Source organism: Daucus carota, chromosome 4, assembly GCF_001625215.2.
Source record: "Daucus carota subsp. sativus chromosome 4, DH1 v3.0, whole genome shotgun sequence".
NCBI classification, from domain to species: Eukaryota; Viridiplantae; Streptophyta; class Magnoliopsida; order Apiales; family Apiaceae; genus Daucus; species Daucus carota.
Window position 1 is genome coordinate 36,351,854 of NC_030384.2, and position 12,789 is coordinate 36,364,642.

Here is a 12,789-nt window from a genome sequence, read left to right on the forward strand (position 1 = left end):
ATTTTTTTTAAAGTGTATTTAAGACATCGTTTGAACCGGAAAATGATGTCTAAACATCACAAAGACATCGTTATTATAAGAGATGATGTCATAAAACTTTTTTACATCGATCGTATCAGGAAACGATGTTAAAAGGGTGATGTCTATTCCAGTTTTTCTAGTAGTGCATGTTGATGTTGATGATGAGCACTATGTCTGAATGTTTTAAAGCTAGCCGTCAATCAATTAATAGCTTTTCTATGTTCAGGCCAAAACTAGGGACAATCGAGTGAGAAGAGAAACACATAGCTGAGAGAAGGGTAAAAGAATGGGTGGGATAGATCCGATAAATCGAAAGATTTTTTATAATTTAATCACTTTTATATTTTAAAAGATAGTAAATTTATTTAGTAAAGTTAATATCTTCACAAACAAATATCCAAAAATTAATATATTTGACAAATACTCTATTTTAATCTATATATTATAGTTGAACTCATTAATTTATAAATTTATATTTCGGAGTCGAGCACCTTTTTTTAACAAATCTTAAAAAGTATATCAATTTAAATTTAATCATTTATTTGGACTTCTTGTAACAGTGAAAGAAAAATTATTTATAATTATATGCGTATAGAATGAATGTATATTTTTTGAAAACCGATCTCAGGCAAATTAAAAATCAGAAAAAAGAAAAGAATATTAATATAGGTTACCCAAAAATGGACTTGCAGTGATCTGCAATAGGGGAGAGCGGATGCGGGTTCGGTGCGGTTTTTGGATAAAACCGCACCCGGAACCGCATGCCCTCGGTTTTAGAAATCGAAAACCTCAACCGCAACCTCATCTTCGGATTCGGTTTCGGTTCCAAATCCTCGGATTCGGTTTTTATCGGTTCGGTTTCGGTTATAAAACCGCATGAAAAAAAAGGAAAGAATAATTATACATGAATAATTAAAACTTAAGTAAAAATTATGCATCCGTCCGAAGTTTACATGAATATTAATACTACTGATACTAGAGTGCAGGGACAACCTGATTTCTGAGTTCTGCTCTGCAGAGACAACCCCAGGAGTATATTAAAGTGCATTAGTGAATTCAAACAATGCAGTTTTTCTAGTTAAACCTCAATTTAGGATTGGTTACTTGCATTTCATCGGTATTCTGTAATCCTGCAGAACAAATGTCTAAATTTAAATTATGCAATCAGCAAGTTTGAAGATTGTGATAATGTGTAACACGAACTAAAACTATTTGCTTAATCGAAAACAGTAATCAGACTAAGCACAGGCCCAAGTCCAATTTAATCGCAGTAAATGTATATGTAACTTTGTATTGTTAACATTTAAATCTTACTATAAATATAAAATATTATATATATATATATAATATTTTAAAAATCGGATCGGTTCGGATTTTTTCGGATCGGTTCCTAGCTATAACCGGAACCGCATAATCGGTTTCGGGTTCGGTTTTTAAATTTACGGTTTCGGTTTCGGTTCGATTTTATACGATTCGGTTTTATACGGTTTTTAGCGGTTTCGGTTTCGGTTTCGGATTTATTCGGATTTTTGCTCACCCCTAATCTGCAATATCCGCCGCCTGCTGGAGTCAACCCGTACCTTCTGGAACCCCAAAACAAAAGGAGGACTTCTACTCTCATTTGTGCTCTACTTGTATTAGATCTCTCTCCCCTTCTTGTCTCGTCTCTCTCAGTTTCCGACCAATCTCAATTTGTTTCAAACCAAAGACATACATTTGTTTTTCACATTCAGCACACAATGGAGGGAGGTGCGGCAGCTCCATCCAACGTTGGTGGAACCTCGGAATCCGCGTCCTACACTTACTGGGTCAGGAAGGATTTGAAGGACAGCAAGGACGCTGCTCCTCTCCCTGTCCCCCGCAAGCTCTCTCCTCAGGATCTTCTAAATAGTTCCAATTCTCACTCTTCCAATCATCTCGGCTCTGCCTGGAACCGGGTTTGTTTTATTTTTTTATAATTATTTTTGGTTTTTGTTTTTTTGATGATCTTGCAACTGTTTACTTGTGTAGGTTTGATCAATGGATGTGATTAGGGGTTTTCAATTTGGGTTTTTAAAAGCCCTCCTCCCTTTTTGTGTTTAATTTAGATGTGTTTGGTTTAATTTGTTTCAGCTATTTGAATGGTGTTAGCCGTTAGGTATGCGTAGGCTACCACATTGTTTCGCAACTCCCCCGTTTTATGTTACTTGCAGTATTGCGGGTCGCCTCTTAAGTTTATACATTGTGGGGAGGTTATGGAGAGATAGATTAACATTTTTGCTTGTCTGAACTACCTGATGATTAGCTGTTATTTCTGTTAAACTAAATTAAGATACCGCCTTGATCAGCTCCTGAATTTCTCGGGATTATCCCTTGTCCTTGATCAACTACCTGAATCTCTCCACATTATTTTGGATATCCCTTGGTCTGTCAGCACTATTATTTAGTATATTTAACTGATTACATTGTGCCTATCTATATATACATGATTACTCTATCAATGTAATTATCAAAGAATTGATATAACAATTTTGAACTCTCAGTTTCATATCTATCTGTCATCATCAACTTCCAGAGTCAGATTCAGTTATTTGCTTTAAAGCCCCAACTGCTCTTACTTTAAGTTCTCCATGAAAAGAAAATTATTGTGCATGTTCTGTCGAGTTCAGCTACTATGCATGTTTTGTTTAGTTAATCTTCTTCTATGCACAATTCACAGCTTTAGTTATTTTCTTTTGTCGTTCTTTTTTTTATAGGCTGGAACTTGGGAGGAGAAGAACCTCAACGGATGGGCAAATGATACGATTAAGGTTTGCAACTTCTAAACAAACAATGTATTATAATTAATATTTCAGAAACTGCACCTTCAATATGAAGATATGTATGATTTCCATCTGTTCGGCTGTTTCATGGAATTATGTGCACTTGTAGTTGCACTGTTTGTGCAACCTGAGAGGTCCATTGCATATTGCCTGCTCAGTGTAGCCCCTACATTAAAATATCTCAATGCTTGCTTCAAAGTGATATTGTCTTGTTTCTGCTTTGATTAGATCATCAACCTATTGTCATCTATGAAAAATATAATTTGCATCGGTTAGAATATTAATAGCTGTAAGATATTGCAGGAGTTGCTTGGCTTTACTACCTTGGAATTCTCTGGTGGGAGAGCAGAGATAGTGGAAGTGTCAAAGTGTTCAGGCGATGTAAGTGGCGTGTATATAATACTTTAACTGTGAAAGATGTTTTCCCTTTCTTGATCTTCTTTGTCTCTACTTTCTGGTCATCTGCATAGTATCTGAAATCCATAACTAGCCCATCTAAAAATCTACAATATGTGATCATGTTATGTATTATCCTTTGCTTTTGATGTTTGATAAATCTGCAATTATAGATTAGGTATTAACTGAATTTATGTTTATAAAAAAGAAAATTGAGTGTGCTTCTTATTTATTGTGGTTTAACCTTGAGAAAGTTGCATATTTGATACTAAGCAGCTTTGTGTGGTGTTGCAGTAAACATTGCAACCAGCCTAATTGATCGAAGTTTCTTGAGATTATGTTCAATGTGTTTTCGTATGAATCACCCTTAATATATCAGTTAAAAGAAGAACCTTAATATGCCATCCTTTTAATTATAGCCAAGAAATTTCCAAGAGAAGAGGAAACAAATATATCTCCCCACTACCGATCTCTGATCAGCTTTCTCATCAGATTGCATTATCACTATTGCTTCTTTTTTCAAGTTGTCACTGGTAGTAGTTCAATTGAGTTGCAGGCATTTTTGGTGACTGTTCGGAACAAGAAACGTGTTGGTTACACATACGAGTTAACACTCAAAGTGAAAGGTATGTTTTTATAGAAATTACAGATTTGTGTTCCTAGAACTTTAATTTATTTGAATAACATGCAATTATAACCAGGTGAGTGGATGATTGGAGATGAGAAGAAGAAAGTCAAGGGGCACTTGGATGTACCTGAGTTCTCTTTCGGTGAACTGGATGACTTGCAGGTATATCTCTTATGCACTAGACGCTCATCTATGAAAGAATTCAATGAAAGGACTGGGAGATAGATACTAGTGAAACATTTATACCAAGTAATTTTATGCAAAGAACATTGGTTCAAGTAATCTATGAGTTGACTGTGAAGAACATTGGTTCAAGTCTCTAATTTATCTGCTTAATTAAAGCAACAAACCTAATTTATGTGAATAATAAAGATATGGAATGGGACTAAATCATGGATTTAATTTTAATTTCTCAGTATTCAGAATTTCAAAATTTATACATGGTGTATTGTTATGCTAGAGAAAAATACATAACAATTCGAAAGAAAGAACATTAATAGATGTTAATGAAATAATTAACAAAACTGATACTGTATGTGTTTGTGTGTGTTAAAGTAGTCTGATCGCAGTGCACTGGAGAATTTTACTGCACTTAATCATAATTTAAGATTTTATTTAGCATTTTTATTGTTTTTGCTTGTGGCTGTAACTAATTGGTCCTTAAAAAGGATGTACAAATAATAATGAAAATTTGCACATGATTCGTGGACACGAGGCCAACATTGGCATCACCTAGTAGTATTTTACGCTGGCCAAATAGGAACTCTTAAGAAATCATTTTTAGGATTGATTGCTTCTTTGGTTAAGTCATCTTAGACTGAAAGGATAAAAATTATACTGTTTAAGTCTGTTCTAGTATTGTGACAAAAAAAAAAGTCTGTTCTAGTATTTTGCTTGTTGGTTTTATTGCAAGTGAAGCAAGTTCTTTTTTAGAGTCTCTTGAACGCAATATTTGTTACACATTGTAAATTTGTATTTTTTCTTTAAACAATTTTCAGCACTTAGACCATAAATTTGTATAATGTTGTAAATTGCAGGTTGAAGTGAGACTCGATGCTGAGAAGGATTTTGTGCCTGAAGATAAAGCACGAATAAGAAAGGATCTTAAGATGTTTTTGCAGCCTATACAGGAAAAGTTGATTGAATTTGAAAAGCAACTTAAGGATAGGTAGAATTGGTTTTCATGGCTGGATTCTGTTGTAGCTGTGGTTTGCGCAAGCATCAGACTTTTTCTTATATTATTACAGTTGAAGATTCTGTGTAAGCTTGTAACAGGGAGGGAACCACTCCATATGGAACACACAGTATAATGGGATCAAACATTCTTTATATGTTTGTGCTGCATCTGCTTGGTCTATTTTCAGTTTGCTATGAATACTGAATAGGATGCAAATGGTCTGTTTATTGCTGCAAGGTTTGCATGACAGAAAAAGAGTTTTTCTGATTGGATGCATAAACATATTAAGTAAATTTTGGTTGCACCCCAAACCATTTTCGTGTCCAAAGCAAATGGACAATCATTTGCCTCTAAAAGTACCAAGGTTGTGATATATTTCTTAGTCTTGATTCTTAAATAGCAGACGAGTAAAAGGATGGGTCTATAATTTGCCATAGGCATTTGTGAAAAACCCAGATAAATCCCCAATGAATTCTTTTAGTACCTATTGTCATCAAAACCGTGAAGGAGATTCACAAAAATTTTGGTTAGAGTGTGTTGAAGATACAGACATGAGAGCTTAGAGCTTATTGAGCTTGCAATTGAGAAATATTTATAAATAAAAAAATAATTTATGTGTTTCAATAACTTTTTTGATATTTATAAATTATAAGGTATAAAAACTATTTTATTAATAATAAAATATTAAAAAGTAATTTCTAAAAGTGATCTATGCTTTTTGTAAAGTTAAATTCAGACAGAAAAAATTGAGTCGGGATTTTCAATTCTCATGTTCTGGCATAAGTCAGAAGTTGGCTCATAACTTCTGATTTGTAAAACAGTTGCCAAACACGGACCAAAGAGTTTCTGAGAACTCCAAAGAACTTCAAGGGTGCAAAGTTCTGGTAATGATCAGTAACCAAAGTACTACTATGACACAAACATTTGCCCTGACTTATTAAATGATCAAAAAAGAAACATATATATAACTCTCACATCCAAATATTTCCATTCAGTTTTTTCTACAAAAACTCACAGCCCTGCTCCATTTTACAGAAATGCATAAACAGACTCAAGTACATGCTGCTTTAATCCAGTTCCAGATAACAAAGTGGTCTTACTTTCTCGAATTCACTACCTAGTGAGATAGTACACAACCAGGAATAACACCACGAATGATGCTACAAGTGTCAACATCTTCCGGCTGGATTTGGTCTCAAACACCTGTTTAGTTACAAATGAGAACAGTATTAGCAATAAAGTGACATATATGCAGCACTCCAAAAATCATCTTCAGGTGCCACTTAGCCTAGGTGGAAGGCACAGAATCTGTCAAAAAATATAACTACAAAAAGAACATAAGCAAAATCATTGGTGCTTGACAAGGCTTTAGAGATCTTCAGATTAAATTGGTTGAAATGATTTTCATAGTGTAGTAAGATGGTCGATATAATCAACCTGCACACTTTGAGAACATGTAACATAAGATTTGATTTAACTTAATATATCATGTATGTATATAAGACCGTGAAGGAAGGCAATGGCACTGTTGCTATAGCAGTTATACGGAAATTCTAGCCTAGATGAGATAGAGCTGATATACTTTTTATTACGATACCTCATACCAATCATGAGAGTAATAAAAAAATATCAAAAATAAAATAAAATTGAGGACTGCTGCATTATATACTGTAAACGGGACATACCATCTTGAATTTGTCCATGGTTCCTGATAATATTCCTCTAGATGAATCCATATCATTACCCTAAATGACAAAACTACAGTAAGTACGGCGTAAAATGGAGCAGCAGCATTAACATTCAAAACTCGACTACATAGTCACAGCAAATTACCATTCTGTCCAGCATTCGGTTATGGCCGTCCACTTCCTCATGGATGTCACCTGTCAACTTTTGAGATGACATATTTTATTAGTCAGAATTCAAGTTTAATTAAACTCCTAACACTATAGCGTCACCAAACCCAGCTTCTATTATTATTTATCGCTCTACTGTGGACATGAATTTAAAATTAGTAACATTCCAGATCTATATATGTTTGCCATATAGATGCATGGTACTTAAACTAAGCAATTCATGAAACTTAATGACTAGGGACTACAAAAACCTTAAACATGATACATTACTGCAAGTGTCCAGTGACTATTTTTTTTGGCCAATTATGCGAGAATTAGAAACTAACTACAGGCTCTAAGAAAAGCTAAAAGAAGAAGAATTATCCTTACGCCTCCTAAAATAAACTAAAACCTCAGAAACAAAACTGAACAACAAACATGTCAATCTTTTTTTATTTTTTAAATTCTGCCTGAAAGCAAACATGATGCTAGTACAGATCAAAGACTAGCCATTAATGTTTCATACTAGTATCTCCGAACACAATGACAGGAAAAATAAGGAATGTCAATCCAGTACACTCACACACACACACATATTAGGGGCAGAGCAATTTTATATGGTGCTATCAAAGAAACATAAATTAAAAAAGACTGGTAACAAAATTATATTTACTAAACCAGTTTTGCCTACCCTTTTAAGCATCAGAACTCTGTCCGACAGCCCCTCAAGTGCTCTATCATTTTCATGTTCATCGATTTCATGTGAAGAGTAAGAAGAAGCAGCCCTAATGCCACCCTCTTCAATATCATCAAAAAGAGCAGCTCTGTTTCCGCGATAGTCCCTGCATAAAAGATAGAGACAAAACGCATAGCAAAGCCAAATATCATCTGTAAGTATAATGTCTAACCACAAAGTCTTGAATAGAAATGATGAACTTCAAAATTATAGGAAACTAATGAGAGAGATGGCAACATATAACACAGAGAAAAGACATAGGCATCACATAATACAATGTCTGATACATGAAAACATTCATGAATTGACTGCTCACAGCTTTAACTTTATACGCATCACAGGAAAATCAATGATGAACTAGTAGATCCAAGTTACAAAACATCACGCCCTACGAAATCAGTAATTATCCTATGCCTAGTCACTAAACAGAAGATGATTAAATGAAACAGTAGAGCCACCCTTATATCTCTTTAAAATGTTTAGGATTGAATGACCATCCAGGTGTATATTTCTTTCAAGGGTTATAGTCAACTTGATTCCTATGATAAAGAAAATGCAATTAATAAGATAATTTTTGTTCATGTGTGGGGCAGGATACTAGTTAACAATTTAACATATAAATATCAGTAGACCCTGATTTTCACATAGAAAAGATCTAGTAGCAGTTCCTCGCCTCTAGCAGTTTAAAACCTCCAAATAAGTATAAAAACGTGAGAAATGTAATCAGAAAAACATGAGTAATAAAAACAGGTTGCAACACATTAGATATCCAATGATGGTACATCAAGATCATACAATGAATCCTAATAAGATCTGACTGCAGGATCAAAGTAACAGCTATCCCCACATCATAGATCCCCCATATCTAGATCTCCAATTCTCAATTCCATATAAAATATACGAACACCTTGAATTTTGAAAATTTATAGATATAGTACCTATTACGAACAACGTGATAGCTTAGGGACCAGTTTCATTTCTAAGCATATTACTCACACAACTCGACCCACATCAGCATTAGCCAACAACCCCGCATACACATAAGCTAGAAATTTAGAGCACTGTCGAGAATTAGTTACACATTTGTACAAATAATTTGTGTGATATGTGTGTATACCTTCTGGAACTCATAGCTAACGACATGGAAATTGATGCAGATCACTGAAGACAGCTTGATTTCTGCGGGGTAAACAATCGATCGAAATTTAAAACACTAGATGTCGAATCACATAACAAAATTAAGGCAAATATAAGATACGATTTATCTATACTGTGCAATGTTAGAACCATCATAGGGTTTGGGAACAACTACCACAATTTACACAACTGAAAAATTAAACAAATTTTCGGTGATTAGGAGGAATAAATCAATAGATACGAATGAGAACTGATATTTAAAAGAGTGAAAAAGAAAAATATCGGAGAAAATTGAAGTAATTAATTACAAGCAAGTGGAAGCTTACAGGGTGTGGGCGAGAGAGAGAGAGAGAGAGAGAGAGAGAGAGAAAGAGAGAGAGAGTACCTTTGAAAGGAAGCTTGTAGCAGCAACAGCAAACAGTCAGATCAGGCTCGGTATATGATTTTACAGATTTAGAAAAGACACAAAATTACCGACAAGAATTGATTCATAACTAGCATTTTACCCGTGCTACGCACCGAATGGTTATTTTTATAAAATAAAAATAACTTTGTATACTTACAAATTCAAGTATATATTGTTTTATCATTTATATAATTTTATTACATAATATAGGTATAAATTTTTAAGAAAAATAATATTATTTCTTAAATACTCTGCTCAACACCCTCATATTATATGAAATAAAATAATCATATTTTCTTTTCAATCAAATATTATATAAGGATCGACTATCGTTTAGAGATCATGGAATGCGAATGCAATCCCTGCTCCCGGTTTCGGATCCAAAATCTGAATTATCTCAATTTCATACTGAATCCTGAATTTGCACCGATGTTGATCTAAACTAATTTGTTTTTATAATATGAGATATTGAAAACTAATATGAGAATAAAAAATGTACATATAAAATTATATTATCGTCAACAATTATGTAATATTTATGTATGAATTTTTTTATAGTATATATGAGGATTGGGGAGGCAGTTAGTAAACAGGGAAGGGAGCTGGGCGAGTAATTTGAGGGCCATAAATTTTTTCAATTTTCCGTATTAAATAAAGTAATGTCAGATTAAGGTCGATCGGGTCGGGTGGATGCATCCCCTGATATCAGTCATTATTATTATAATATATAATTTAATTAATTTGTACGCAAAAATTCATTTATATCCGCATGATTAGTTTTCGTTGCCATAGTTTAGAAAATTTGTATGCACTTAACTTATTTACGAAGTAATATAAATTATTAAATTCAATGGAGCATGCCTTAAAGGTATAAATTTGTAACAAAATCACTCATGTAAATAAGATTTTATGAATTTAAGAAGATAAATATATTTTATTTTTATATCTATTTTAATCACGAACATAATGAAAATTTTGTCCTAATAAATTGTAAAGTCATTGTGAGATTTCTATATTGATCGTTCTGTATGTTAACTTGTGTTTATTTTATATTATTTTTCTTATTATAATTATAAATTTACACTTATAAAAACGATGTTTATATTAGAGGGTGAATATCCAATATAACTCATTTTCTGCGCATATTGTCCATAATGATCACCCACACTAAAATGGACCAAAATAACCACAAAGAGTCGCATTCTCTGAATGCGAATACTGAGTGCGGATCTAGTTAATGCGCATGCTTTGGCTGATTTTGTGCATGAGCATCAATCGTGTGTGAGGATTAGACTAAATTTTGAATCTGCTTGCAAGTTACGCATATATAGTATGCGTGACCAACAAACACGCATAGTCAGAATGCGTGTCATTTTTTTTTGTTCGCTTTTGAAAACACATATATGATCATACATACAGCATCACGGAGTCCAAAGCTATTTTGGATATGAAGAAATATGCATGGGTTGTCTTTATTTGGATCAGAAGTACCCCGTAGTGGTTAAATCACTTGATTCATATACGCGCATCCTTTGAATGCGCCACTGATTGGTTAAAAGAGGCATCAAAAAGGCATCAAACTCGACGTTTGTTATTTTGGGCATGCATTACATAAATATTAGTTATTTAGGGCATTTTCACTATATTAGATGAGTATGAATTTAATTTTATAAAATATGAAATATTTAATTTTATATCATATAATACTCAAAAGACCATGTATATCATGTAATACATGTTAATATTTTAACCACCGCAATAAATTAGAAATATTGTTTAGTCATATAAAAATTTATGGGTGGACTCGTATAAAATTATTTTAACCACCGCAACAAATTATAAATATTTTATATTTAATTTTATATTATATAATACTCAAAAAACCATGTATGTCACGTAATACATGTTAATATTTTAACCACCGCAACAAATTAGAAATATTGTTTAGTCATATGAAAATTTATGGGTGGACTTGTATAAAATTATTTTAATTTTAACAATATTGTAATATTTATGTATAAATTTTTTATAATATATATATGAGAACTGGGGAGCCAGTTAGTGAATGGGGACGCGAGCGGGCGAGTAATTTCAAGGTCATAATGTTTTTTAATTTCCTCTATTGAATAAAGTAATGTTGGGTTAAGGTCGATCGGATCGGGTGGAACATGCCTAATATCAGTCGTTATTATTATATTATATAATTTAATTGATTTATACGCATATTCATTTAATTTGCATAATTGTCATTATAGCCATATTTCTGATAATTTGTATGCACTTAACATATTTATGAAATAATAAAAATTATTAAATTCAATCGAGTATACCGTAAAAGTGCATATCTTGTAAAAATTCACTTATGTCAATAAATTTTATGGATTTAATAAAAAATTTGTCTTAGTAAATTATAAAATCACTGTGAGGTTTATGAAAACTGGTCATTCTGGATGCTAACTTGTATTTATCCTATATTATAATACCTGAGTCTACCCAGGTATGCAGTTAACCAATCACATTATAATTATATATTTATAATTATAAAAACGATGTTTATATTGGCTAAGTGTGAATTTAATTTTCTAAAATAGTAAATATATAATTTTATATATCATATAATACTCGAAAGACCATGCACGTCATGTAACATGTTAATATTTTATCCACCGCAACATAAGGAAACTGTTTTTCTTTGCCATCGAGTAAATAAAAAGCTCGTTCTAATCTGTAGGGTGTGGAGACTCGTATAATTTTAAAAAAGATTTATCAAATTGATCTAAACATATAATTATTGATTATTCATATAAAAAAAATTTAAGGATGGACTCTGATTTGTTCTAAAATTATCTAAAGTTAACGAATGAATATCATTGGCCTAAAATAAGGAATGATATATTGGTACTAAATTAATTCCTCTTTTTTTTATTGGTTAACATCCTAAATAATTTATTTTTTCATAAATTGAATTGAATTGAATTAAATTACTTAAAGTAAATCTCAAATTCTATTATTATCTAATTAGATTATTTTTAATTAGATAATGAAAAGGAGTCTAATTAGTTTAGTTATAATCAGATAATGAAAAGGAGCTGATTAATTATATTGTATGATAAAAAATTGTATTGACTAACTCATGATTAACTTGTATGTGGTTAATATTTTGGATAAAATTTAATAGAAGAAAAGTTGGATGATGAATAATATTACTGCTAAAATAATTCTTTTTTTCTGATTGGTTAACTGCATAAGGTGGTTGAAAGAAAGTTGAAGAATTAATATGATTGGTCTAAAATTTAGAAATGGCATCTGATCAGACTCTGATTTGTTTTAAAATTATCTAAAGTTAACGGATAAATATTATTGGCCTAAAATAAGGAATGATATATTGGTACTAAATTAATTCCTCTTTTTTTATTGGTTAACATCCTAAAATAATATTTTTTTTTCATAAATTGAATTGAATTAAATTAAATTACTTAAAGTAAATCTCAAATTCTATTATTATCTAATTAGATTATTTTTAATTAGATAATTAAAAGGAGTCTAATTAGTTGAGTTATAATCAGATAATGAAAAGGAGTTGATTAATTATATTGTATAATAAATAATATTAGTGCTAAAATAATTCTTTTTTTCTGATTGGTTAACTGCA

At 31.9% G+C, this 12,789-nt stretch overlaps 2 protein-coding genes across 4 annotated transcripts; one reads left to right on the forward strand and one right to left on the reverse strand.

The window, feature by feature from the left end:
* Positions 1–1,559: 1,559 nt before the first annotated feature.
* LOC108216049 (uncharacterized) lies at positions 1,560–5,190 on the forward strand. The gene is made up of 6 exons (XM_017388709.2): positions 1,560–1,958; positions 2,757–2,810; positions 3,126–3,203; positions 3,775–3,844; positions 3,920–4,008; positions 4,884–5,190. The coding sequence occupies exons 1-6, from the start codon at positions 1,761–1,763 to the stop codon at positions 5,016–5,018; spliced, it is 624 nt and encodes a 207-aa protein (XP_017244198.1). The 5' UTR covers positions 1,560–1,760; the 3' UTR covers positions 5,019–5,190.
* Positions 5,191–5,965: 775 nt separating this feature from the next.
* On the reverse strand, positions 5,966–9,210 carry LOC108216478 (bet1-like SNARE 1-1). 3 transcript variants are annotated; one of them, XM_017389244.2, is made up of 6 exons: positions 9,117–9,210; positions 8,712–8,773; positions 7,550–7,700; positions 6,857–6,913; positions 6,709–6,768; positions 5,966–6,226 (listed from the first exon to the last, which is right to left on the reverse strand). In XM_017389244.2, exons 2-6 carry the CDS (start codon positions 8,735–8,737, stop codon positions 6,137–6,139), a joined length of 384 nt encoding a protein of 127 aa, XP_017244733.1. In that variant the 5' UTR covers positions 8,738–8,773; positions 9,117–9,210; the 3' UTR covers positions 5,966–6,136. The 3 variants fall into 3 exon arrangements, with proteins under 3 accessions (XP_017244733.1, XP_017244734.1, XP_063947830.1); XM_017389245.2 differs by lacking the exon at positions 9,117–9,210 and adding an exon at positions 9,058–9,105; XM_064091760.1 differs by lacking the exon at positions 9,117–9,210 and adding an exon at positions 8,907–8,931.
* Between the last annotated feature and the right edge of the window lie 3,579 nt (positions 9,211–12,789).

Coding starts and splice junctions, on each gene's coding strand:
- LOC108216478 (XM_017389244.2), bottom strand. CDS start 8,737: ATGTCGTTAGCTATGAGTTCCAGAAG. Junction 7,701..8,711: donor TTAGCTATGAGTTCCAGAAG/GTATACACACAT, acceptor TCTTTTATGCAG/GGACTATCGCGGAAACAGAG. Junction 6,769..6,856: donor ACCGAATGCTGGACAGAATG/GTAATTTGCTGT, acceptor TTTGTCATTTAG/GGTAATGATATGGATTCATC.
- LOC108216049 (XM_017388709.2), top strand. CDS start 1,761: ATGGAGGGAGGTGCGGCAGCTCCATCCAACGTTGGTGGAACCTCGGAA. Junction 2,811..3,125: donor GGGCAAATGATACGATTAAG/GTTTGCAACTTC, acceptor AAGATATTGCAG/GAGTTGCTTGGCTTTACTAC. Junction 3,845..3,919: donor GTTAACACTCAAAGTGAAAG/GTATGTTTTTAT, acceptor AATTATAACCAG/GTGAGTGGATGATTGGAGAT.